At 50.7% G+C, this 27,150-nt stretch overlaps 1 protein-coding gene across 1 annotated transcript in view; it reads left to right on the top strand.

Moving 5' to 3' along the window:
* GALNT16 (polypeptide N-acetylgalactosaminyltransferase 16) overlaps positions 1-27,150 on the top strand; it is an 88,821-nt gene that overhangs the window by 47,730 nt on the left and 13,941 nt on the right. Inside the window, exons 2-10 of the mRNA XM_080658295.1 lie at positions 8,555-8,712; positions 11,343-11,441; positions 12,631-12,698; positions 13,199-13,264; positions 15,434-15,555; positions 19,213-19,300; positions 21,828-21,912; positions 22,186-22,289; positions 26,918-27,044. Coding sequence (XP_080514421.1) covers positions 8,555-8,712; positions 11,343-11,441; positions 12,631-12,698; positions 13,199-13,264; positions 15,434-15,555; positions 19,213-19,300; positions 21,828-21,912; positions 22,186-22,289; positions 26,918-27,044 — 917 coding nt within the window. The remainder of the gene's footprint in view (positions 1-8,554; positions 8,713-11,342; positions 11,442-12,630; positions 12,699-13,198; positions 13,265-15,433; positions 15,556-19,212; positions 19,301-21,827; positions 21,913-22,185; positions 22,290-26,917; positions 27,045-27,150) is intronic.

Here is a 27,150-nt window from a genome sequence, read left to right as displayed (position 1 = left end):
CCAGAGATTCTGATTTAATCGGTCCTGGGAAAGGCCTGGGCATCAGGATTTTTAAAATCTTCCCAAATGATTCTAATGTGCAGCCAAGGTTGAGAACCACTGGCAAAAGGCAAGCGAGCTAACAATAAAATTACAATGTATGTGCCGGATACTGTGCCAAGCACATTGTCTACATTCTCTTCTTTAATCCTCCCAGGAATCCCCATTTTTCCAGGTGAAGAAGCCTGCTCAGAAAGGGTAAGAGCAGTGAGCATTGGCGTTCTATTCCAGGGCTGTCAGATTTCAAAGCCCAGGCTGGTGATCCCTATAATAACGGCCTTGGAGGCGATGTGAAGAAGAAGATGGGGACAGGTCTGAGGCAGGCCCTAAGTGAGGTTCCCGTCCCCAAACTGATGTTCCCGGCCCTGTGCCACCCCCGTGTGTGGATGGGAGGAACACTGGCAGGCCAAGTGGGGTTGGCTACTTCCCCAGAACCCAGTGACTCATGGGAGGCCCTGGGGGACCTGCCTTTTCATTTGGGAAAGGTGGAACCTGAGACTTTGTGCTCAGAGAGATGGTGAATCATGATTCCCTACCATTCCCAGCTCTCAAAATGAATGGCAGTCTTTCAACTTCGGACATAGCATCAGATGAGATTTTTGTTCCCAGGGGAGTGGTAGGGAATCACATTTTGTTCTCCAGGTGTTTTGGGTTTAAAGCAGACTCAGGAAAAAAAAGTCAGGAGGCATCCATAAAATAGGACCAGAGCCTTTATATTTGCAGTTCCATTGAAACTCAGCGAAAGGCCAAACCAGCAGGTACCTGTTTTACTGGCAGTAAAAGGAAATTGGACAGCAGTTATTTAAAAGGAGTCCGAGTTATTTAAATCTAAAATTTAGGGGTACATGTATGTCTTAAAAGGAAGTTTACAAGGCCTGGGGATTTGGGTTGAATGGCTTTTTATGAACATGACATGGAAAATATTGTCCTTTCTTATTTTAAACCTTCCCCTTTGCTGTTTGTTTTCTAAATTTAGAAGTCAGGAAGAAATATGCAGATCTAGCTAGAAAAAAAGTGAAGCAAGTCAGGCATGTTTCAAAGTTTAATTGAAGTGACGGACTGAAAAGAAGACTCTCCAAGAGAAATAATTCTTCTCACTTTATAGGGCAGAGTCATTATTTCAGCTTAAACAACTTCAGATGTGATTGACCTTATTGGACATGGAAGGGCTGGATTTGGCATTTCCCGAAGAACAAAGACTGGAGGGGAGACAGCTGCCTAAATGTCAACCAAGGATGCTTAGCAAAAGGCTGGAGGGCTGTGGGAGGTTCATCAGGCTGTCACTCATCGTCTCCCCACCCTTGTTCCTGGCCATGGCAGATCAAGAGCCTCTTAACTCGTGGTCCCGATGGAAACTCCCGACTTTCCCCCACCCCAAAGCCTGACCACAGACCTGCTGGCTGGGAATGCCCCACCCATCTCCCGGCTCAAGTCACTGGGCCAGATGCCAGAGACCAGCCTGGTATCTTGGAATAAATGGCTGCCACCTACACCATGTCATTGTGATCAATGGCTCATTTTGTTTCTGATTTTGTTTCTTACTTTTTGATAATGGCTTTATATTCATTGAAAGGACTAAGGACTGACATCTCTGAACTTTTGGTCATTAGAGAAGAACATTGAACTCAAACTAGTTTAAGAAAAAAAAATAGCTGAAACCGGTTTGGCTCAGTGGATAGAGCGTCGGCCTGCGGACTGAAGGGTCCCAGGTTCGATTCCGGTCAGGGGCACGTACCTTGGTTGCGGGCACATCCCCAGTAGGGGGTGTGCAGGAGGCAGCTGATCGATGTTTCTCTCTCATCGATGTTTCTAGCTCTCTATCCCTCTCCTCTCTCTTCCTCTCTGTAAAAAATTAATAAAATATATTTAAAAAAATAAATAATAAAAAAAAATAAAGCCCTGCTGGCATGGCTCAGTGGTTAAGCATTGACCTATGTACCAGGAGGTCATGGTTCGATTCCTTGGTCAGGGCACATGCCCGAGTCTCTGGCTGGATCCCTGATGGGGGGCGTGCAGGAGGCAGCTGATCAATGATTCTCTCTCATCATTGATGTTTCTATCTCTCTCTCTCTCCCTCTCCCTTCCTCTCTGAAATCAATAAAAATATTTTTAAAAGGACACACAGATACATACATACTAGTAGATTTTTTTAAAAACCAAAGTAGTCCCAGCTGGTTTGGCTCAGTGGATAGAGCATTGGCCTTGGACTGAAGGGTCCCAGGTTCAATTCCGGTCAAGGGCACATGCCCAGGTTGTGGGCTTGATCTCCATTTGGGGGCATGCAGAAGGCAGCCAATCAATGATTCTCTCTCATCATTGATGTTTCTATCTCTCTCTTCCTCTCCCTTCCTCTCTGAAATCAATAAAAATATGTTTTTTAAAAGACAAATGTAAATTTGGAATGGGTATGACTAACTCCAAGCAATATCATTAGAGTTCTTTCTTTCCACCTCTTGGCTCTGATTGTTTCCTCTTGGTTTCATTTCCCAGACAATATTTTTCTCTCTTTTTTTAATATGTTTTTATTGAGTTTAGAGAGAGAGGAAAGGAGAGGGATAGAGAGATAGAAACATCAATCAGCTGCCTCCTGCATGCTCCTTACTGGGGATCGAGCCTGCAACTCGGACATGTGCTCTGACTGAGAATGGAACTAGTGGCCTCTTGGTTCATGGGTTTACACTCAATCACTGAGCCACACCAGCTAGGCTATTTTTTCTTTTTTCAAATTGACATATAACAATATATGTTTCAGGTGTTCAACATAATGATTTGATATTTATACAGGATGTCCCCCAAAAATGTATACACACTTTGAATAATTATTAATTCCAATGGATTAAATCTGAAAAGAAAGAAACATCAACTGAGCTATCAGCTATTAAAGTGTGTAAACATTTTTTGGGGACACCCTGAACATTATTGCATAATGATCACCACAATAAGTCTAATTAACATCTATCACCACACAGTTACAAATCGTTTTCTTGTGATGAGAATTTTAAGATCTACTATCTTCGAAACTTTCACATAAACAATACAGTAAGTCCCCATGCTGTACATCACATAGACAAGCTTTCTCCATGACATTGGCAAGAAGACCCTCGCCTGTCAAACTCAGCAGTGCTGATAAAAAGATCTTACCTTATAGGAAAGTCTCAGGAAAGATCCTCATTGGCTCAGAGTAAGTCAAATGACCATTCCTGAACTAATCTCTGTGTCTGGGGGTGCAGTGATAAGATCAGCCTAGCCTGGGTCTTGTGCCCACCCCTGTGGAAGTGATCGAAGTGTTGGTGGGACAGGGGACAGTGATTGACAGCTCTGCCAGGACTGCATGTGAGTAGGCAAGGAGATCCCTGAGGCAGGCAAAAACTACCTTGCCAGTTCCTTGGTCCACCTCAGTTCTGAGTGTTGTGTTAGACAAGAATGTGTGTGAGGAGCAGGGGGTGAAGATGCTTGAGGTCATGATGGCCATTGTTCATGTATTCATCAGCCATTGTTTTTGAGTCCTATGATCACTCAGGCACTGTTCTGGTCTTTGGGAACCATCATTAAGCAAAATAGATAATCCATGTCCCAGTGAAGTTTATACTCTAGTGGGAAGAAACGGTCAAAGAGATAAAATAAATAAGCAAAATACACATAGAATGGCACAAAGTGCTGTAAGGAAAAATAAAGCAGGGCAGGAATAAAGCAGATAGGTAATTTGAGGGTGGGTCGGGCCACAGTTCTACAGGTGGTGGAGGGGCAGGTTCACAGAGGCCACATTTGAGCAGAGCCCTGCAGGGGTAAAGAGGGGGGCCATGCAGACACCCGGGAGAAGAGCCTTCCAGAAAGAAGGCAGAAGGAACAAAAGGGCAAAGGGGAAGGGTGCCAGTGGCTCAAGGAACAAGGAGGTGAGTGTGGCTGGGGCAGAACCAGAGAGGGGTCAACAGTACAAGCTGAGTCCAGTCAGGTAACAGGATGCCCACACACAGAGTCTCTTGGTCACTGTGAGCTCCAGGGCTTTTGCCCTGAGGGACAGTGAAAGCCACCGAAAGTCACGTGATGTGGCAAAGGACCCCACTTGTTTGCTGTTTTCTCCTCCGTTGATCACCAATAAGTTGGGAGCGGAGACATTATTTAGGTATTCATTCATTCATTCACTCACTCACCCATTCATTCCTTTATTCAGCAAATGCCTGCTCAATACCTACTATATGCCAGGTGCTGGGAGCTCAAAAATGAGGAGCCCACCATCTAGTGGAAAAGGAAGAGAAGTAAATACAGATGTCAGAGCCTGTGATATAAAAACCACAAACAGCCTCTAATACCCTCACCCCCTCCAGAAAGGGCAGCAGTAGTAGTTCCAAGTGGCTCCAAGCCCAGGATCTCAGGCTGATCCAGATATATCTTCTCATGGTCCCACAGCCTAGAGCCAAATGGTGCATTAACCCCTCGCGTGCCGATGTGCTAAGTAAGCACCATGGATGGGAAAAGGGGATAGCAGCAGCACACTTTCCCCTTTAGGACAGCGAAGAAGGGGAACAGCATTTACTGGTACGCAGTCCATGGGCCAGAGCCATTTCCAGACTCCTGCTCCAGCTGGGGTTGAGGTGGGGTGACCTTCCACAGGTAGTTCTCCAGCTACCTGTGCTCTAAGGTTGGAGGCGGGGCCTCTGTGGCTCAGCTGGTTAAGCATCCTCCCATGCCCTGAAAGGTTGCTGGTTCAATTTCCAGTCTTGCTGGCTTGAGCCCCAGTAGGGGGCGTGCAGGAGGCAGCTGAGCAATGATTCTCTCTCCTCAATGTTTCTTTCTCTCCCTCTCTCAAAAAAAAAAAGAAAATCAATAAAAACATTTAAAAAAAATAATAATGTTGGAAGTGGGGTGTTTCTTCATGATCCTCCATGGCCAGCCTTACCTGGGATTGGGGAGGAAAGGGGGCCGGTTTCCCAGATTCCTCTTCTGGGGGCCACGCTGCTTTGTGTTTATTTCTGTCTTCATAGCCTCTTGCACAGTGACTGCATGTACTAGACTTTCGGTAACTATTTGTTAATAGCAGTGGGATGCCCATAGGATACTGTCTGAGGACACCCAGGACAAGGGTCTAAATCAGGTTGCAGAGCATGGGGAGGGCATCAGGGCCCCTGAATTTGTGGCTTGGAGGACCCAAAGGATGGGACTGCAGCAGGCAGTGCAGGAGAGGCAGCTGCTTTGGAGATCAATAAGGAATTCATCTTGAGGTGTTGAGTTAGAGGTACCCATGGGACATCCAAAGGCCTGGAAGTCTCCAGATCAAAGAACAGGGCCAACGGGAAAGGAGAGTTGGAGAGCTGGAAGGAAATGAGCGGTGGTGTGGGCGTGTGAACTGGGGCTAGATATCCAAGGAAGAGGAGCACTGGGCGGTGACTGGCATGAGGCCAGGAAGGCGCTGGATGGAGAGGAAGTGACAGCCCTGCCGAGGTCACATCTCACCCTTCTTCAGTATTCCCTCTACTTGGCGGACACAGGGCCAAGCGATGGTTCAGCTCCAAACCCTGGGGACAGCTGGGTCAAGGTGAAAGCAGGGCTGAGGCCTCTGGGAGGGGGTGGGCCTGGTGTTTCCATGGCACCCTTCTTCACAAGCTGTCTCATAGGGGGGTTGGACCACTGAGGGCTATGGGTCTGTGGGCGGGAGCAGCAGGGTTTCCTGACGGCTCTAGCTTAGTTTTAAGGCCTGAGAGGAACTTTTCTCGAGAGCCTTGGCCTGAGCAGCCGCTCTTCCACAACATTCTCTGTGGCCCCGAGGAAGCTGTGGATGAGGTGCCGGAGGGCAGCAGGCTGTGCGTGTGGCAACCATCTCAGAAGCATTCCTTCCACTTCCTGATACACGAATGGACCTTCTTGAATGAATGGGTGGATGAATGAGTGAGTGAGTGAATTCAAGCATTTGTAAGCAAATGAATGGGTGCTCCAGTGCCTTGGAACCCCCAGAAGCTTACCCCAGTGGCTGGAGGATGGTGGCTCTCTGTTGGTGTTTATTGGGTGATGGGTGAGTGTGAGAAGAGAGCTCGGAGGTTTTCTGAGCCCACGGAGTGACCATACGTCCTAAATGAATAAATGTTATTTCCCACATTCAACTTGAAGGATAATGAAGTGGCATCCTCTCCCTGTGGAAGCTTCTGCAGTTTTTCTTTTATAACTCCTCCACCATCAACTGGAGATGCTTTCCATCTCCCTCCCTGAGCTGAGGGGGAGGGAAGGAAGAGGGGCAGAGGACCTGTCTCATTCTCACTCTCAAGTTGGACAGCTTAGTCCTCCCAGCAATCCAGAGTTCATATCAGCACATTCTCTCTTCCTCCTTCCTTCCCTCCGTCAGTCTCTCCTGAAATGGATTTTGAGACCACAAGGGCTCTGCTGCACCTGTCCAGCCAGCCCTTGGCCTGGCACCAACTCAGAATATCACAGTGAGACAGCTGTGGCCGTTGTCACACCCTGAGCATCCATGTGTAGCTGGGGCTGGCTGGGCTCAGTGGCCGCAGGAAGAAATCTCCCTCCTGGCTCTGACCTCAGGGAGCTCAGGGACCGGCTCAGAGGACCGGATGCAACTGGAGGCGGGAGCACTACAGAGTGGCACCCTGTAAGGAGATCAGCTCTCCCTGGAGCTTTCCATATTCCTGTCGTGAGGTTGGGAGCTGGGCTCTCGGGAACATGGAGGCCCTGGGCTGCTGGTGGATTTTCCCCAGCTTCACCCAATGCATTGGTTTCCTGTCCCACAGGCCCAGCTGCCTTCCTGGGACCATCTCTCTAGGGACCAGGCCTATGGCAGAGTCCTCCTGCAGGGGTTTGTGCATGGACTATTCTCATCCGTCTTTCTGCTGCCTCTGCATGCCCCTAGCTCCAGCCGAGGCTGCTGGTCAGCTGGAAGGGTTGGAGTCGGAAGGCGCTCACAGCTGATGGTATTTCAAGGCATTCTGGGGATGCCTGGCCAGCAGTTTGGCTCAAATAATGAGATGTCAGGATTCATCCATTCATCTCAGATGTGGTCTTCCCCAGTGACTTTGGGAGCACAGAGTAGGGTGTGGCTAAGAGGAGGGAGTCTGGGCCATGGCATCTGTCATCTATCACTGCCCGGCACTTAGCACCGTGGGCCCAGTAGGTCTGATGTGAGGCTGTTTCAGCAGCAAATGCAAGTCCCTGAGAAGATGCATCATTGTCTGTGCACTTGACGCCCAGCAGTTCCGGCATTAGCCTGTGAGAGCCTGCTTGTCCTCACAGGTAGTTCTCTATGTAGCAGCTTGTCTAAGCCCTGGGTTTTACTGATCAGACCTAGCCCAGTGTCAGGCCCAAGTTCACCCTAAGAGACTGTCAATCTGCTCGTAGCTTGGCAACCTCCAATCTCCTTGGCGATTTCCTCAGGACAACACATCTTGGGGGTCTGGTATGCTCCAGAATCACTCTCGCCATATCCTACACACAGAAGTGGTTCAGGCCCTAGCCGATTTGGCTCAGTGGATAAAGCGTCAGCCTGTAGACCCAAGGGTCCTGGGTTCAATTCCAGTCAAGGGCACGTACCTCGGTTGCAAACTCATTCCCAGCCCAGGCCCTGGTCTGGGCTCATGCAGGAAGCAACCCATCGATATGTTTCTCTCACATCAATATTTTTCTGTCTTTTCCTCTCTCTAATAATCAATAGGAAAATACCCTTGGGTGAGGATTAACAAACAAAAGAGTATGGTTTTCAGCCCTGACTGGGTAGCTCAGCTGGTTAGAGCAGCATCCTGATATACTAAGCTTGTGGGTTCAATCCCTAGTCAGGGCACATGCAAGAATCAACCAGTGAATGCATAAAAAAGTAGAAAACAAATCAATGTCTCTGTCCCTCTCTCTCCCCCTTACTTCCCTCCATAAAGAAAAAAAAAAAAAAAAAAGAGTATGGGTTTCAGACTTAAAACTACTAGTTGGAATCAAGAACCTGTGACTTACTAGGTCTGACCTTGGTCTTTTTTTTTTTTTAAACCCTCACTCAAGGATATTTTAAAGAGAGAGGAAGGAAGAGGGAGCAAGAGAGAGAGAAAAATTGATGTGAAAGAGAAACATTGATTGGTTGCCTCCTGAACTTACTCCGACTGGGGATCAAACACAAAACCTGGGGATGTGCCCTGACTGGGAATTGAACCCACAACCCTTTGGTGCACGGGGTGATGTTCCAACCAACACCAGTCAGGGCAGTCTTTTTTAAAAATAGCCTTCACTTTTTTTAAAGAGCTGTTTTAGGTGTTTGTTTTCTTTTTAAAGAAGTTTTAGGTTTACAAAATTGAGCAGGAAATACAAAGAGTTTCCATATATTCCCTGCGCCACACGTGCAAACACTGTTTTTTACTTCTTGAGCCTCCGTCTCCTCATCTGTACAGTGGGGGGAAATGATGATCTATCTCCTGCTCATGGAGTTAGGATCAGGGACACATGAGATCTTGCTGTTGGCTCCCGCCTGACAGTAAGTGTGCCGCACAGTGGCTACTTTGTCCTGGGGCCCCTCTGATGCTGACCTTCCTCTCAGGTGACAGGAACACCCTCCAGAGGCTTTGATGAGAAGGCGTATCTGGCAGCCAAGCAGCTGAAGCCGGGAGAGGACCCCTACAGGCAGCACGCCTTCAACCAGCTGGAGAGCGACAAGCTGACCTCAGACCGACCCATCCGGGACACCCGTCACTACAGGTGTGGCCTCCACTGTGCCAGTGGGGAAGGAAGGTGGAGGGAAGGGCCCACCTCAGTTAGCTTGTTTTTCTTCAGCTACATGGACTTAAGGAATGAGGAAGATTTCCTCAGACTCAGTCTCCTTATTGAGACTTCAAACCCTCCCCCTCAGCTATGGACCTGACTCCTGTGGCCCCACGGAGACCTTCCCAGCTGGGACCAGGGGGGCCCCTCAGTACCTCTGTCAGAAGTCCCAGTGAGAGTGACCTGCCAGGGAACCACCGCCAGGTGTTCCTGGTACCCTGCTGGTGGTGCCCCAGGTGAAGACGGGCCACAGCCCTGCCCACACTGTGCAAACCGTGGAGGGCTGTGCACGTTCCCCGGCATCTCTTTGCTTCCTCTCTTCCCGCCCCACTGCCCTCACTTCCTTGAAACTCCCAGAAAAGCTTCCCAGTCTCGTTCTTAGTGCTTGCAGGGTGGCAGTTAGGAGAAACTGTAGACCAGGACCAAGGTCTGGTCTACACGTTAAATCCCAGCTCCGACTCCGCCCAGTGTGAGTGACAGACTTTGGGCAAGTCATCAGCCCCCTCCTTGGTTCAGGCCCTTGTGTCCTGTCTACATGAGTCGCCACCTCTGGTCTCTCCTCTTCCTGCCCTCACCTACAGGAACAGTCTGAGCTCCTTACCCAGAAGTGGGAGCCGCCCTCTCTTCCCTCGGAGCCTCTGCTCCTTTCACTTAATGCTCCCCACTCCTATACTCTCCCACCACCCTCCTCGTCTTTATACTCTGTTTCCTCTCCTGAACCTCCCTCCACGCACATATACCTTCATGATTCCCCTCAGTGTCCTCTCTCCAGGAAGGGTTTCTTGCCAACCCAGGCTGGTAAGGGGGCCTTCTCTGCTCCCCGCGCAGACACCAGGCTGAGCAGCAAGGGGCTGTTGTAGTTGACCCACCCATGTGCTTGCAGCTTTGGATGGCTATAGGGCCGTGTTGGACCCAGCTATGCACCCAGTCCTGGTTTGAGGGTGATCGAGCACCCAGTGCCAGGCTGGTCCTGTTTAAGGGTGGGAGAGAAAACTCAGGCCAGTTGCTTCTGCAGAAGCAGCTGATATGTGTGAGATAAGGGGACAGAAGGGGACCTGCCTTGTCGCTCACGGAGGTGTGCTTGAAGCCCAGTGCAAGGTGAGATGAATACGGAGTTGGGGGAGCCCCAGACTGTCCTCCCTGTCCTTAACCCCAGGCTTGTCGGCCTCCAAAAACAATTCATGCTACCAAATAGGGCAGTGATCCGCTCCTCAGGAAGGCCCCCGCCCAGGTCTAATGGCTAGCACAGGCCCTGGGAATTCTGTCAATCCTGGGCAGTCTCCCCTTATCTCCACCAGCCTGCAAGGTTATGTCCATGCACCTCCACTCGGAGGCCTTTTATGGGCAGCCCTGACCATGGCCAACCTAGACCCCGGTCCCGGAGGTTCTGCTGACCCAAATCTGTGAATTGAGAGGCTGCCTGAGTCACCTCTGCCCTCCCTCCCACCCACCCCCACTCTGAACCTCTCAGTGTTCACTGAGGAACTTATATGAGAAATTCCTCTTGGGGATACACACATTTTAAAATGAAACTCTTCAAATCCAAGGTAGTGGTGGGTTGGTGAATTTCCCTGCCTCTCCTACCCCCACCCCCATCCCCACCCCATTCCCTCTCAAGGAGAATTATTCTGCAGCCTCTCAGGATTTCTCCCACGGGGCCCCAGGCCGGTGGGCCTCCCGTCTGCTCTGCAAGAAACGGGCTTGGGAATTTGGCTGTAAGCTGCTGTCATTGGAATGAATGCTGTAATGAGAAAATAGTCACTGCTGGAATAGTCAGAGAGCAATTGTAATAAAGAAGATTGCCATGAAATCCAGCTCCGTGGCCGCCTTCCCCAGGCCCCAGGAGCGTGAATAACGCCTTCGCAGAAAGACAGATGAAGGCTGGCAGGAGTGGAGTGTTTGAGTGTTTTCATTCCCTTTTCATGGTGGGGGTGGGGGGGAGGGGGAGCCAAGGGTCAAAAATGTGGTGTCTGGGGATGGCGAGCAAGAGCAGCTGGGGAGGGAGTGGGCTGGCGGGAACTGCCTTTGCTGTCTTCTCTGAGGCCAGTTTCCTTCAGGAGCCCCGGAGAGGCAGAGGCGGAGAGGCAGGCAAGGCTGCTCCCTGCCTGGTGTCAGCAGCCAACTGTTAGGGTGGGCAGTGAGAGGGAGGAATTCACAGCACAGCAGGCTGGGGGTGACTGCTCTCCAGATCCTACCAAATGTCACCGGGGGTGCGGGTGGGGAGGGGAGTGTGAGAAGGAAGAAGCTGCAGGGTGTCTCCCCCTCCCTCCGCTTTTGTCTCTTGGCTGCTCCATCAGCAGGGAGTTCTGTCTGTGGGTCTGGGCCTGGGGCAGTGCCTGCACATGGCCGGAACCCTGGTGAGGGTCCCCCACCCGTGGGGTCCTCCAAGGACTCCAGGCTGGGTGGAATGTGGGTGTGAAGAGGCAAGACCCACATGCTGGCTGCAGGCTTTATTTCTGTCCCACAGAGGTATTCCGGGGGGCAGCAGGCTGGACAAAGACAAGCCTCAAAACCTGCCCTGAGGACACTCCCACAGCTGCCCTCTGACCTCTCTGCTCCCTTCCCAGTTGTCCATCCCTGTCCTACTCCTCGGACCTGCCGGCCACCAGCGTCATCATCACCTTCCACAACGAAGCCCGATCCACCCTGCTGCGCACGGTGAAGAGGTGAGCTCCTCCTCAGGGCCTTGTCTCAGTGGCCTGCTCCCCAGGCCCCGGGTGGTCTGCTGAGCCCTTGGCGGGGGGCGGGGGGCGGATATTGAGATCAGGTGCTGTGGCCGGACCGGTGAAGACCAGCGGGCCCTGAGAGGGGGAGTCCTGCCTTCCGAGAAGCCGGGGCTGATGAATCAGGGTTGGGGAGACCCCAGAGGTCCAGTTGTTAGCAAGATGCACAGTCCCAGACAAGGTCAGGTTCCTAGGAGGAGGGCAGAAATTCAGGGTCAGGAACGGGGAGAGGTAGGGTTGGACGTGAGGCCTCAAGCGGATGATGGCAGTTCAGTGGGCGCCTGTCAGTGATTCGGAGACAGGTGTCCCTTCTGTCCTCCCTAGCTTGGCCCTGTGGTCAAGTCTAACTCCTACTCACCCTGCTTCTTTTTTTTTTTTTTTTTTTTTAATATATTTTATTGGTATTTTACAGAGAGGAAAGGAGAGGGATAGAAAGCTAGAAACATCGATGAGAGAGAAACGTCGATCAGCTGCCTCCTGCACACCTCCCACTGGGGATGTGCCCGCAACCAAGGCACATGCCCTTGACCGGAATCGAACCCGGGACCCTTCAGTCCACAGGCCGACGCTCTATCCACTGAGCCAAACCGGTTTCGGCTCACCCTGCTTCTTTAATGAACTTAGATGAGAATAGGACTCCAAAAGGCATGCCCAGTGGTATGCCAGGGATCAAAGAAGCTGGGGTTTCCTTTCCCAGGGAGTAGAGGAAGGTGGGGGGTGATGGGAGGGAAAGTGTCGGGGGCTTCCTGAAAACACTTCTCCTGACTCCTGAGGCCTGAAGAAGCCTCAACAGCCTTCCAGGCAGGTAGCTCTGTCCAGCTGGGGTGGCCCCCGGGCAGGCAGCCAGCGCAGCTGCAGGTCCTGCCCCAACAACCAAACTAGGGCAGTCCTCACCCCACACCCGGGTGGGTTCCAGGGGCCTGAGGGGCCAGACAGCAGGTCAGCTGGGCCCTTAGCAGAGCCTGAGGAACACGGTGCTGCTCATTCATTGATCAGGGCCCGAAGGTTTGCAAGCAGCTGCCCTTGGCCAGTGTGCTGGCCCCCGAGCTGGGCAGGGGGAGCCCCATGGCAGGGAGAAGTAAACAGAAGTGGCCCCTAAATCTGGGCTCTTCTGTCCCTGTCACTACTCCAGTGTCCTGAACCGAACTCCTGCCAACCTGATCCAGGAGATCATTTTAGTGGATGACTTCAGTTCAGATCGTAAGTATCCACCTTCTTTCGTTGCACCCTCCAAACCCCCATCTCCCCAGAATGCCGAGGCGAGCCCTCTTGAGGTGGTCCTGGCCACCACCTGCTGGCCTCTGCCCCGCCACTGGAGTCTTCAGTCTTTCCTAGGTTCCCTTCCCAGCACGGCAAGGAGGGGAAAGAGTGGTGTTGCTTTGATGGGACACCAATGAGGTGACATTTTTTAACATTTGAAGCATCAGCAGCCTCCTTCCTTATTACAACTGTCACGGGGAGAAGATAGTCCGGTCAGTCTAGCTCCACGGATGTTAAACTGGTGACCGTGCGGGCGCCCCTGGGGGCAAAGCCATAAGTACAGGCAGTCCTTAGTCTGGCCTGGGCGTGGGACACAGGGCCACGGGAGATGACCATGCTCCTCCATGCCTCCCATCCCCAGCCCTTTTTCTGGGCCTGAGCAGTTCCAGTGGTGGCCAGACCACCTGTGATCTGATGAGCTTCCTTCTCTCCACCCTCAGCTGAAGACTGTCTGCTCCTGACCAGGATCCCCAAGGTCAAGTGCCTGCGCAACGACCGGAGGGAAGGTAAGTTCTTGGACCCTGGGTGCCCCCGCAGATCCGTTTTGGCCTAGACCTCTGCCCGCCCCACTCCCTTTGGGTGCTGTGTCATGCAAACCAGCATGGCCCTGTGCATTCCTGTGGCGAGAACCAAAGTCTCTAGAAAGAGCCTCCTGTTTCTCAGGCCAGCCCCTCTCCCAGCATGACTGTAGGCAAGTTGCTCTACTGGGAGATGGAGATAATAATAGTCCTCTTTCTGCCTTGCACGGTGATTGTAAGATTAAATGAGATAGGCTACATAGAAATGCTTTGGGACAATCAAAGGGCAGGATAAAGCAGACGGACCTCATTTCTAACTAAGAGGTGTTTGGGCATCAACGACAGCATAAGACTGTGCTCTCTAGGGAACGCAAAAGAAGTCTAAAACGTGGTCCCTGCCCTTGAAGAGCTTTGATCCAGCCGAGGGGTCAGCATTCACAGCACCAGGCTGGTTATAATGATTAGGATGGAGATCAGAGGAGAGGGTGCCGGAGGAAGCGGGGTGATCAGGGAGTGGGCCTTGATTGGGTGAGGGGCATTGTGAGACAGCGAGCAAGGGAGGGCTTTCCAGGCTCCGGGACTCTGCAGGCAGAGGCGAGGGTCGAGGGCACACAGGGAATGCTAGTAGCCTTCCTCCCGAGCGCTCATCCTGCTGTAGGCGTTCACTTTTTCTGCTCTCTCACGGTCAGTCCTCATAATAGCCCATAGCCCCCATTTTGTAGATAAGGAAACTGGGGTTTGAGGAGGTTCAGTAATTTCCCCAGGGTGGGGATGAATAGAGGAGCCCAGATCCCATCCCGGGGAGGGGGCTCACCCCAAAGCCCAGCCTCTTCACCTCCTTCTGCTCCTGCTCCCGCTCCCTTCCCAGGAGAATCCGGGCCTGGTCAGCAGGGGGAATGGGCGGAGTGACGGTAGATGACAGAGGACCTTAAGCCAGAGAAAGGCATTTAGACTTGATAAGGCAGATGGTAGGGAGCCACTGAAGGTAGGGGTGTGTGTGTGTGTCAGTGAGAGAGAGAGAGAGAGAGAGAGAGAGAGAGAGAGAGAGAGAGAGAGAGAGAGAGAGAGAGATGGGTTTATGTGATGGGCATATTTAAGAAAGACCAGTCAAGCTGAGGGGACCTTCATGGTGGAATGGACCTTGAGAGAGAAATCTCTAAGTATAGTAGGTCCTCCAAATAATGTGGTTTCATTATAACATTGATGAGTTGCTATAGGAACTTAGTTCTTGCTTATGGCAAAAAAAAAAAACTGGTTTTGTTATATGTCATTTCACTTAAAGCCACAGAACCTATGTACTACGTTAAGTGAGCACTTACTATACAGGGTTGTGAGGTGCCTTTAGGTGTGGGTATATGCTATTCCCTGGGGTTTTGCCCCACATAGATGTGAATTTATGTAATTAAATTAAGGAGGTTTAAATTAGGTGCTTTATAGCTAACTCTGGAGTAAAAAGACAGGACAGGTGCCATACTCCCTCCAGCCTGTCCTAGCAGGGCCAGCTGGGCCTCCTCTCTCCTGACCAGGTAATTCCTCACCCCTGACTGGGCCACTGTCAGACTGTTGGTGAGCCACGGGCGAGCCTGTGGAGAAAGGGGTAGACGCAGGGCAGAATCTAGCACATGTAGGCCTCTTGGGCACCAGGCACCCCCCATGACAGGCAGGGATTGTACTCTCTCTGAATCTCAAGGTGATAAGCTGAGGCTCAGAGCGGTTAAATAACATGCTTAAGGTGAGTGAAGGGCGCGTGCTAACTCCAGCCTGTCCTTGTGCAGAGGAGTCCCTCCACGTCACACATGATGTGCGGCTGCAGGGGACCGCATGAGGTTCCCGGAGGTGGGGAAAGGCTTTGGTTTCTGGTTTTCCTTTGGTGTCAAACCACACTTTACTGAAGTTTCCATCCCCTGAGCTCTGACTGTTCACCAGTGTGTCCGCAGAGCCCAGCACAGTGTCTAGCACACGGAGGGCATTCTGAGAATGGCCTTGGAGTAATGATGCTTTGTGGATGGACGAGAGAAAGAAAAAGAGGAAATAAACAAGTACAAAGTAAAGTTCAATCACAGGAAGCCTGCGCTCCTGAGGGCGGAGCGCCCTGAGACTTTGTGGGATGGCTGGGAAGCAGATGGGCTCAGCACCACCCCTCTGCTTCCCCTGCAGGGCTGATCCGGTCCCGAGTCCGCGGGGCGGATGTGGCCTCAGCTGCTGTCCTCACCTTTCTGGACAGCCACTGTGAGGTGAACACCGAGTGGCTGCAGCCCCTGCTGCAGCGGGTGAAGGAGGTGAGTCTGTCCCCAGGGGAGTTCTGGCTCTGGGATGTGCCCGTCAGGTTCTTGGCATGAGGGTGTGTGAACCGTCTTTGACGTTGGGCAGGCAGAGTAGGAGCCTAACTGGTCTGCTACCTCCTGAGTGACCACTTCACTGAGCTTCTCCTCTGAAAATGGGGATAATTGTAATATTTGTCCCATCGAGTTGCTGTGAGAATTAAACGGGAGGAAAGCCTGAGTGAGCCATAAACATATGACAGGAAAGGGCATGGTTGATTTCCTCCTGGGGAGGCAGGGGCCTGTGCTGGGCTGGGTGGGGGTGGGGTGGGTTAGGCTGGGAAGCTGGAGAAGGAAGGAGGAGAGAGCAGTGTTCTCAAGGCCCCCTGCAGGGGCCCCTCCTATGTGCCTGCTGTTCTCTAGAATGGGAAGGATTTGGACAGATGAGGTGATTACAACTCAACTATCAAAAGAAAAGCATCCCAATTTAAAAATGAGCACAGGATTTGAATGGACATTTCTTCAAGGAAGATACACAATGACCAACACGCACATGAAAAGATGCTCAACATTCGCAAGTCCAAACCACAGTGAGATACCTAATAGGATGGCTGTAATAAGAGAGATGGACAGTAACACGTGCTGGTGAGGATGGGGACAAAAACAGTCATGTATTGGTGGTGGGAATGTTAAATAGTGCGGCCCTGTGGAAACCAGTCTGGCAGTTCCTCAACAGTTTAAGCAGGGTTACCAGATGGCCCAGCAATTCCACGGCTAGACATAACCCAAGAGAAACGAAAACATCCCCACAGCAACTTGTGCCCAGTGTTCAGAGCAGTATTATTCAGAACAGGCAAAAGATGGAAATAACTGATGAATGGTGAACAGCATGCGGTATATCCATACAATGGAATGTTATTCAACCATACAAAAGAATGAGGTACTGATACATACCACAACATGGATGAACTTTGAAAACCTGATTCTAAGTAAAAGAAACTAGTCACTAAAGAACACATATTATATGATTGCATTTATATGAAATAGCCAGAATAAACACATTCATAGAAATAGAAAGTGGATTAGTGGTTGCCAGGGGTAGGAGGGCGGGGGTAGAGGGGAGTGACTGCTAATGGGTACAGGGCTTCTTGTGGGGGTGATAAAAATGTTCTGGAATTAGATAGTGATTGCACCACCTTGTGACTATATTAAAAACCACTGGGCGCTGGCCGGGTAGCTCCATTGGTTAGAGCTACATCCGGATACGTCAAAGGTGTGGGTTCAATCCTTGGTCAGGGCACATACAAGAATCAACCAATGAATGCATAAATAAGTGGAGTAACAAAGTGATATTTCTCTCTTTCCCTTCCTCTCTTTCTAAAAATCAATAAATAAAAATGTAAAATATAGAATTTCACACTTTTATATGATTAATTTTATGGTATATCAATTATATCTAATAAAATTGCTATGAAAATGGGAATTATATCTCAGTATATAAAAGTCTCTAAGAAGGATAAGGTGAGGCCCCACAGAGAAACCATGGATGGTCTCCCTGATCCTCCACCTCCCAGGCTTGTGTCGTCCTGAGATGGGGTGTGAACTGAGGGGCAGAGCTAGATTTCAAGTTTCAGACAAGAGGATTTTCAGGTCAATGCAGTGTGAGAGAAAGGAGAGGAAGAAGGGGCTCTGGCCCATGTCCCTCCACAGAGGGCTGATAGAGAGCACTAAGTTTCACATGGTATATGACAATTCACCACCACCAGTACACCCTCCCCCCCAATAAAAAGAACTTTAGCCTTGGCCAGTGTTCTCAGTGGTTAGAGTGTTGGCCTTCGCACCAGAGGGTCGCAGATTCCATTCCCAGTCCCAGGTTGGGGCGCCTGTGGGAAGCAGCCAATCAATATGTCTCTATCACATATGCCGGGGTTCTTGTTCCGGCATTAAGAAGGGTTCAGAAATCTGGAGAAAGGCTGTGTGCAACTTAAGTAAGAGTCCAGAGACGAAAGATAATTATGAAAGGCATTGGGAGTCAGAGGAGCCTAGCTAAAGAAAACTAAGTTCTCCTTGTTTCAGGACCCCTTGCTTTTTATTAACACAAATTGTCCTAAGGCAGTGGTTCTCAACCTTTCTAATGCCGTGACCCTTTAATACAGTTCCTCATGTTGTGGTGACCCCCAACCATAAAATTATTTTCGTTGCTACTTCATAACTGTAATTTTCCAATGGTCTTAGGCTCTACAGCAGCGACCCACAGGTTGACAACAGCTAGCAGGGTCACCTAAGAACATCGGAAAACACATATTTACATTATGATTCATAACAGTAGCAAAATTACAGTTATGAAGTAGCAACGAAAATAATTTTATGGTTGGGGGTCACCACAACATGAGGAACTGTATTAAAGGGTCACGGCATTAGAAAGGTTGAGAACCACTGCTCTAAGGCAAGGTGGAGATATACACTTCAAAAGGTAGGGTTTGTCTACAGAGTCCATTGTCAGAATGGGGAATAGCCTATGGCTGTTCAGGTGTTTGGCCAGTAGGAGGCAATAACATGTAGATTAAGATGCTCTGAGTTGTCTGGCAGTAAACAATCATCCTTTTCAGGTTTTGGGAAATGCCTTTAGCCATTCCCAACAGGCGATAATATATGTGACTCAGCCCTTGTTGAGTCCCCAAGTTCCATCAACCTTTTGATGAAACTCTTGCAATTATGACATGCTGGAATTGGCTTCCGGCACACATAGACATTTTTCTCTCCCCCCCACTCCACATTTCCACTTTCCCTAAAATGAGTGGGGAAAAAAATCCTCACTCCTTGGGTGAGGATTTTAAAAAAAAAAAAAGGAACTTTAGTAAAATCAACATTACCCACCAACGTTTTGAAGGTGATGAAGGGAGTAGTAAGTCTGACCTTGAAGTGGATGCAGCATGAAAGGAACTCAGGGAACACAGGGTCCTTAACCCCAAGTTGCTGGTGGCCCAGTTGAGAAGACCCAACCCAAACATGTACAAAGGTAGACTACAATGAATAAAACAACAGTTCAAACCAGCAGCAGAAGAACTACCTCAGGCAGCATGTGATTCACTGTCCCAGGAATTGTCTAGACCAGGCGTCCTCAAACTGTGGCCTGCGGGCCACATACGGCCCACCAAGGACATTTATCCGGCCCGCCGGGTGCCGCTGCCTGTCCTGCTTAGCAGCCGACTCATCCCGGGCCCGCAGTGCGCATAGGAATTTGTTCATAGTTTTTTTTTTTTAAACTATAGTCCGGCCCTCCAATGGTCTGAGGGACAGTGAACTGGCCCCCTGTTTAAAAAGTTTGAGGACCCCTGGTCTAGACTGTAATTGTGAGAGCAGCTTTAAAGAGGAAGAAACCCTCAGCCTGAAGCCATCAGGGAAAACTTCGGTGAGGAGGTGAGATTCCAGCTGGGCTCAACATGACGTGAGAGGAAGAGGCTGGGAGAGCATTGCGCCCATGGGGCCCAGGTGGGACCCTCCAGGAGCTTGGATGTGATGATACAGGACCCCTCCCGGGAGCCTGGACTGTCCCTGCAGGAAATGCTGAGTACATGGCCTTAGGCCTCGGAGAGACCTTCCTCCCAGAGCAGGCAGCTGGCCCTTTATTCACAGAGTCCCTGGCCTCACACCATCTCACCTTTTCTCTCCTAGGACCACACCCGCGTGGTGAGCCCCATCATTGACGTCATCAGTCTGGATAACTTTGCTTACCTTGCTGCATCTGCTGACCTTCGTGGAGGTGGGTCCTGCTCGCAAGGGAGGGGCTCTAGACCAGAAACCAGGCAGGTGAGGGCAGGCCACAGCCTTGGCTTGATGCTCTTCTTCCCAGCTGTGCCAGAGGGTCTCATGACACCCTTCTTCCAGAAAATGAAAAGGGGTTGGGTTGAGCCCTGGGGTGGGGACAAAGGGCCGAGCCAGCAGTGGTAGGCTCCTGGCACGATCAGTGGCAGCCAAGCTAGTCTCTCTCGCCACAAACATTGACACACCCTTCCCAAGTGATGCCAGCCCAGGGACCATGGCCAAGTCCTGGCAGATGGACACGATATGACAGCTGTTTTGAGGTGGGGGAGGGGGAACCCTCAATCTGCGTGAATTCCTAACACGGACCCCCTGTGGTCTGGATCTGTGCTGTCTGATATGGTAGCCATAAGCCATGTTGGGCTATTCAGGTCTTGAAATAGGACTAGTCTGAATTCAGATTTGCTATAAGTATAAAATACGCACCAGGTTTCAAAGTGTTAGTATGAAAGAACGTAAAATATCTCAGTAACTTTTTATATTGATTGCAAGTTGAAATGATAATACTTTGGATATATTTTGTTTAAAATGTATTATGTAAATTAATTTCATATGTTCTTGTTGCTTTTTGATATGGCTATTAGGAAAACTTTAATTGCAACTGTGGCTTGCATTATATTTCTTTTGGACAGCTCTGGTCAAGACTTTAGAGCTGGCCCTAACCGGTTTGGCTCAGTGGATAGAGTGTCGGCCTACAGACTGAAGGGTCCCAGGTTCGATTCTGGTCAAGGGCATGTACTTTGGTTGCGGGCACATCCCCAGTAGGAAGTGTGCAGGAGGCAGCTGATCAATGTTTCTCTCTCATCGATGTTTCTAAATCTCTATCCCTCTCTCTTCCTATCTGTAAAAAATCAATAAAATATATATTTTTTTAAAAAGACTTTAGAGCTGTATGGTCCAATACAACAGACAAAAGCCACATTTGGCTACTTAAATTTAGATTAATTAAATGTAAATAAAATCCAAAATCCAGCCCTAGCTGGTTTGGCTCAGTGGATAGAGCGTCAGCCTGCGGACTGAAGGGTGCCAAGTTCGATTCCAGGGCACATGCCTGGGTTGTGGGCTCGATCCCCAGTAGGGGGCGTGCAGGAGGTGGCCAATCAATGATTCTCTCTCATCATTGATGTTTCTATCTCTCCCTCTCCCTTCCTCTCTAAAATCAATTATATATATATATATATATATATATATATATATATATATTTAAATATATTTTATTGATTTTTTTACAGAGAGGAAGGGAGAGGGATAGAGAGCTAGAAACATCGATGAGAGAGAAACATCGATCAGCTGCCTCCTGCACACCCCCTACTGGGGATATGCCCGCAACCAAGGTACATGCCCTTGACCAGAACCAAACCTGGGACCCTTCAGTCCACAGGCCGACGCTCCATCCACTGAGCCAAACTGGTCAGGGCATATATATACATTTATATATATATATATATATATATATATATATATATATATATATATATATATATATATTAAGCATCTCTCAGGCAACAAAGGAGAGAATGCTTAAAAAAAAAAAAGATCCGCCGAAACTGGTTTGGCTCAGTGGATAGCGTGTCGGCCTGCGGACTGAAAGGTCCCAGGTTCGATTCCGGTCAAGGGCATGTACCTTGGTTGCGGGCACATCCTCAGTGGGAGGTGTGCAGGAGGCAGCTGATCGATGTTTCTCTCTCATCGATGTTTCTGGCTCTCTATCCCTCTTCCTTCCTCTCTGTGAAATATCAATAAAATATATTTAAAAAAAAAAAAGATCCAAAATCCAGTTTCTTAGTTGTACTAGTCACATTTCACGTGCTCAGTAGCCACACGTGGCTGGTGTCCACCATATGGGACAGTGCAGATTCAGAAGATGTCCATCATTGCCGAAAGTTCTATGGAACAGACTGTTCCAGAGAATCTATTGCTGGGAGCGCGTGGGCAGAGTGGATGTTATATTTGGGGCCCAGGCTTCCAATAAGTGGACATAACCATTAATTCGATCTTGGGATTGAGTGGGATTCTCAAGGGAGCCAGGCATTTCTCCTTTGGGACGTCCCCTCTGGGCCTTTGCACTTACTGCCTGGAATTTTCTTTCCCCAGAAACCCGCATGGATTAGTTCATCATTCAGGTCTATTTTCAAATGTCACTTCAACAGAGGGCAATGTATGACTGCCCTTCCCAGAGTACTATGGGCACCCTTCCTTTATTTTAGTTTTTTAGCACTTTTCACTCCCGACTGACATATTATCCATTCATTGATTGATCTTGCAATCTCCATCTTACCCAGTAGATTGGAACTCTACAGGGGCAGAGACCTGTCTCATTCTGAATGAAGGAATGACTCACAAATTGCCCAGGGTCTCTGTGAGCTGGGCTCGGATCACGGGAGACTCTGAGGGGTGGCAGAGTGAGGGGGCAACAGCCACCAAAGGCTCAGCCCTGAGCTCCGTCCTCACCCTCCTCTGTCCCTTAGGATTCGACTGGAGCCTGCATTTCAAGTGGGAGCAGATCCCTCTGGAGCAGAAGATTGCCCGGACAGACCCCACCAAGCCCATAAGGTCAGGGCTACTGTGAGCTCCGGAGAGAGCCTTCTTTCCCTGGGTCAGGGGCCTGGGAGGCTGCTGGGAAGCTGTATCCGTCACCGAGGCTTCTGGGGATGTACATTCTAAGTGCTGACTCTGTTCTGGGCCCCAGGGACAACGAGGACAGAGGCCCCAGGGACTCTGCAAGCAGGGGATTCTGGGGCCAGTGGCCTGGGGCCCTGGGGGCACGTGGAGGGTCTTCCAGCTTCTTAAGCTCACGTGTTGCCTCTCTCATCTCCTTGCTCCCAGGACGCCCGTCATAGCTGGAGGGATCTTTGTGATTGACAAGTCCTGGTTTAACCACTTGGGAAAGTATGATGCCCAGATGGACATCTGGGGGGGAGAGAACTTTGGTAAGTTGGAAAATGTTAACAACAATATTAATAACAGGTAACTCTGAGCACTTTCTATTCGTAAGGCCCTGTTCTAAACACTTAATCTTCACAATGACCCTCTGAGGTAAGTACTGTTATCCCCATTTTACTGATTAAAAAACACACAACTGTGGCACAGAGAGGTTAAGTAGTTTGTCCAGAACCACACAGCTAGTAAACAAAGAGAATTAGGTGGTTAGGAGGAGCCTGTGGCCACATGGCTAGATATGTATGTGGAAGAACATACAGGCTGCATCATGGACCACAGCTTAAACACCTGTTGCTTCCCTGCCAGAAAGTCTGGAGTGTGTCCAGTAGAGGGTACTGGTTAAATGTAAGCCTGGGTGCAAATCCTGGCCATCTGATCCTGCTGCTTACATTTAACCAGTACCCTGGGTTACTGGTTACTGGGTTACTGGGTGAAAAGCCTATCACTTACAAGCTTTCAGCCCTGGGCAAGTTAAAGCCTCCCTAAGCCTCCGTTTCCTTAAGGGGCTGTTATGAGTACTGAGTGAGACGATGAGTTAAAATGCATGGCATCTCGGCAAGTGTGGCCCAATTGGCGGAGTGTCTTCCCCTGCACTGAGAGGTCGCTGGTTCCATTCCCCGTCAGGGCACATGCCTGGGTTGCAGGCTCGATCCCCAGGAGGAAGCATGCAGGAGGCAGCCGATTGATGTTTCTCTCTCATCTATGTTTCTCTCTCTCTCTCTCTCTCTCTTCCTCTCTCTCTCTAAAATCAATAAAAATATTTAAAATAAATGAAATGCAGGGCACAGTGCTGGTAGCCATTATCACTACTTCTGAGGCTGTAGGAAAGGGAAGAACCAGTGAAGGAAAGGGAAGAACCAGTGAATTCCCAGGGTTGCTGGTGAGGTTCAGGTTAAAGGCCAGAGAAAGGTGGGACACCCGACATGGATAATTGAGGGGGAGTAATTAAAGGATAGTGTGGGAAAGAGAGAGAACCACAGGAGCAGCTTAGCATTGGGCAAGGCCGGTGACTGCTCTTGAGGGTGTCACCACCCCCAGGTCTGAAAGATGGGGAGGAGCGCCATCCAACAGGAATTGTGGTCTTGGGGCACCTGTAGCCAGCCCATAGCTCCCAGGTGCGGGGAGGACACTCAACCTCATTCTCCCCATTCTGATCTCCTGCTGCTGCCTCTGCTGGCTGAACCTGTGCCCCGCAGATAGGAAGCCCAGTGGTGCAGCCCACACAGGCAGCCTCCCGGACTAGGAGCAGGTGGAGAAGGTGCCAAGGGACCCTACAGGTGTCCACAAAGCAGGGCAGGTACTTGGAGGTTGTAAATCAGAGGCCTGTTCTTGCTCTTGCAGGGACCTGGTCCTTTGAAGCGCTTTTTCTCACTGCTTTCTTTTCCATCCTACCCAGGTTTCTTTCAAAGTAAATAGGGCTGGTGGTATCGCACCCATGTCACAGGTGAGAAAACTGAGGTGGACGCTGCCTTCCATATTTCAGTCAGGAAACTCCATGTCTAACAGGTGTGTGGCACACCTAGACCAGAGCTTCTTAAGTGTTGGGAGGTGTGATCAATCACAGTCTGTGTTTCTGAGACACGAGGTACAGGTTTTTCTTCTCTCTCCCTGATCAGGAAACAGATGAGCAGTGGGGCTTAAAACAGGCCTGATCCAGCCCGGCCCGCATGGCTCAGTGGTTGAGTGCTGACCTATGAACCAGGAGGTTCGATTCAGTTCAGGGCACATGCCCGGGTTGTAGGCTCTGATCCCCAGTGTGGGGTGTGCAGGAGGCAGCCGATCAATGATTCTCGCTCATTATTGATGTTTCTCTTTCCCTCTCCCTTTCTCTCTGAAATCAGTAAGAATATATTAAAACAACAACAAAAATCCAGGCCCGATCCCAACCCGAAACCAGGAGTAAACTTAGGAACGGGGGTGCGGTGAACCTTGCATTCTGACCTCCTTTCACATGTTTAGGCCTAAGTGACCTCCTTTGTGTCCTGGGTCTCAGCCTGGAGGGAGCTTTGGCAAAGCCAGTTTCCTGTAAGGACTTATAGGACTGAGAAACAAGGGTCAAAGGGTCGCTCCTGCATCCAGAGGCCTTTCTTCTTTTCTTTCTTTCTTTCTTTCTTTTTTTTTAGGCTGGGGTCTGACAGAGAAACAAGTGAATGATCAAATAGCTAACTTCAAACTCTGCCTGAGGCAAGGGCTCAGTGGTGGGGAGACTTGAAAGGTGAACCGCGGAGTGGTTCTGGAGACGGTTTTGTTTCTTAGAAGAAATTCAAAGGAATCTCTCGGCTAGCCATAGTTTTGAGCTAGGAGACTCCTGCTGCTGGTGGGTTGGGGCCTTTCATTTTGTCTCTTTGTTGAAGAAAGGGAGATGCCCAAACTGAGGCTCATTCCTGGGTGCCTGGGGAGAGCCAAACTCAGGAGCCAGAGTCCGCCTTGAGGGTGTGGGGTAGGGGGCGGGGGGAGGGGTTACAGGACGGGGATGGGAGGTTGCATGTGAAATCCTTGGGAGTCACACTTGGGATCCTTTCAAAGCGTACTCAGATCTTGTTACTCCACTGCTCAAGGCCCTGCCGGGGCTCCTGCATCACTCAGAGCAAAACCCAAAATCCTGACGCCTGCCTTTCCCCCGGCAAACGCACACCATCGGCCCTGCCCGACCTCACTCCGCTCCGGCCGCTGGGCCTCCTTGCTGAGCCTCGACCGTGCCGGCCATGCTCTTCCCTCTAGGTCTCGGCCCTTGCTTATCCCTCTGCAGGAATGCCCTTCCCCTGAGAGCCACAAGACTCGGGCCTCACCTCCTTCAGGCCTTAGCTCAAACGTCCCCTTTCAGGGACCACTTACCTAATCAGCCCAATTAAAATCGTAGCCCCGCACCCCAGTGCCACTCGCCCTCTCCCACCCCCCACTGGCCTCCTTTTTCTCCATTGTCCTTATTTCATCTGATAGAGTGGATTCTACTCCTGTGCCAACGCTCGTTCAGCGTCACCACCACACCCACAGGAAGAGGGCCAGCAGCCTGTACGTGGAAACCCTGGGCAGGAGGGAGGTGGGGCAGCCAGCTGGCTTAGTTGATGGCTGGTTTTCCAACCTCGCAGGTGCCCAGAACAGGCCCATGAGCAGATGTATTCTTCCTTAGCTCATGTCTGGATGGGGCTCTCTGGACAGAGGCTGGAAGTGATGCTGCCATTTGATTCACTTTTCCTTCTACTTGTGGTCTTGGTGTTTCTTCAAAGCTTTCCCACTGCTCTCCCAGAGCTCAGAGTGTGTGTTGGTGGAGAGTGTGTGGAGGGTGTCTGATGTATGTGGAGAATGTGTATGTATGTGTGTGTGTTGGTGGAGAGTATATGTAAGGTGTCTGTGTGGAGGGTGTGTATGTTTGTAGAGAGTGTGTGGAGGGTGTGTGGGTAAGATGTCTGTATACGATGTGTGTGGTGTGTGTGAAGGGGGTGTATGTGGAGGGCATTGTATGGAGAGTGTGTAGAGGATGGGTGTGTGTATGTGGTATGTGTGGAGGGGGTGTGTGTGATGTGTGTGGAGGGTGTTTTTATGGAGGATGTGTGTGTATGTGTGGTGTGTGGAGTGTGTGTGTGTGTGTGTGTGGAGGGTGTGTGTGTGGAGGGTGTGTGTGTGTGGTGTGGAGTGTGTGTGTGTGTGTGTGTGTGTGTGGAGGGTGTGTGTGTGGAGGGTGTGTGGAGGGTGTGTGTGTGTGTGTATGTGTGGTGTGTGGAGGGTGTGTGTGTGGGGTGTGTGTGTGTGGAGGGTGTTTGTGTATGTGTGGTGTATGTCAGGGTGTGTGCAGGTGTGTGGGGTGTGTGTGGGGTGTGTGTGTGTGTGTGTGTGTGTGTGTGTGTGTGTGTAGGGTGTGTGTGGGGTGTGTGGAGGGTGTGTGTGTATGTGTGGTGTATGTCACGGTGTGTGAGGGTGTGTGGGGTGTGTGTGTGGGGTGTGTGGGGTGTGTGTGTAGGCTGTGTGGGGGTGTGTGTGTGGGGTGTGTGTGTGTGGAGGGTGTGTGTGTATGTGTGGTATATGTCAGGGTGTGTGAGGGTGTATGGGGTGTGTGTGTGGGGGGGGATGGGTATGTGGGGAGGGTGTGTGTGTGGAGGTGTGTGTGTGTGTGGTGTGTGGAGGGTGTGTGTGTGTGTGTATGTGTGGTGTTTGTCAGGGTGTGTGAGGGTGTGGGGGGGGATGTGTGTGTGGAGGGTGTTTGTGTATGTGTGGTGTATGTCAGGGTGTGTGTGTGTGTGTGTGTGGTGTGTGGAGGGTGTGTGTGTGTGTGTGTATGTGTGGTGTTTGTCAGGGTGTGTGGGGTGTGGGGGGGGGATGTGTGTGTGGAGGGTGTTTGTGTATGTGGTGTATGTCAGGGTGTGTGAGGGTGTGTGGGGTGTGTGTGGGGGGGTGTGTGTGTGGAGGGGGTGTGGGGGGGGATGGGTAGGTGGGGAGGGTGTGTATGCACAGGCATGTGGTGAGGTCAGGAGTGAATGCACCTATGTAAACAGCCCAGGAGCTTCGACCCCAGCAGGTGCCTCCAGGGAGACACAGGGGAAGGGAGGCAGCCCCTCCCCATCTTCACGCAGCGGGACTTGCCCACGGGCTCCTTCCCCTGCTGACGCTGCCTCTCCCGCAGAGCTCTCCTTCAGGGTGTGGATGTGCGGAGGGAGCTTGGAGATCGTGCCCTGCAGCCGGGTGGGCCATGTCTTCAGGAAACGGCATCCCTACAACTTCCCCGAGGGCAACGCCCTCACCTACATCAGGTAGGTCACAGACCAAGCACGGAGCTGGGAGCCGGGCCTCTCAGTGACCCTGGGCAGCCACCCGCGCTCCGGGCCTTGGTTCCCCCACACCCCCTCCCAGGTGCTT

Source organism: Plecotus auritus (assembly GCF_963455305.1).
Source record: "Plecotus auritus genome assembly, chromosome: 1".
NCBI classification, from domain to species: Eukaryota; Metazoa; Chordata; class Mammalia; order Chiroptera; family Vespertilionidae; genus Plecotus; species Plecotus auritus.
This window is presented reverse-complemented; position numbering and strand designations above follow the sequence as displayed.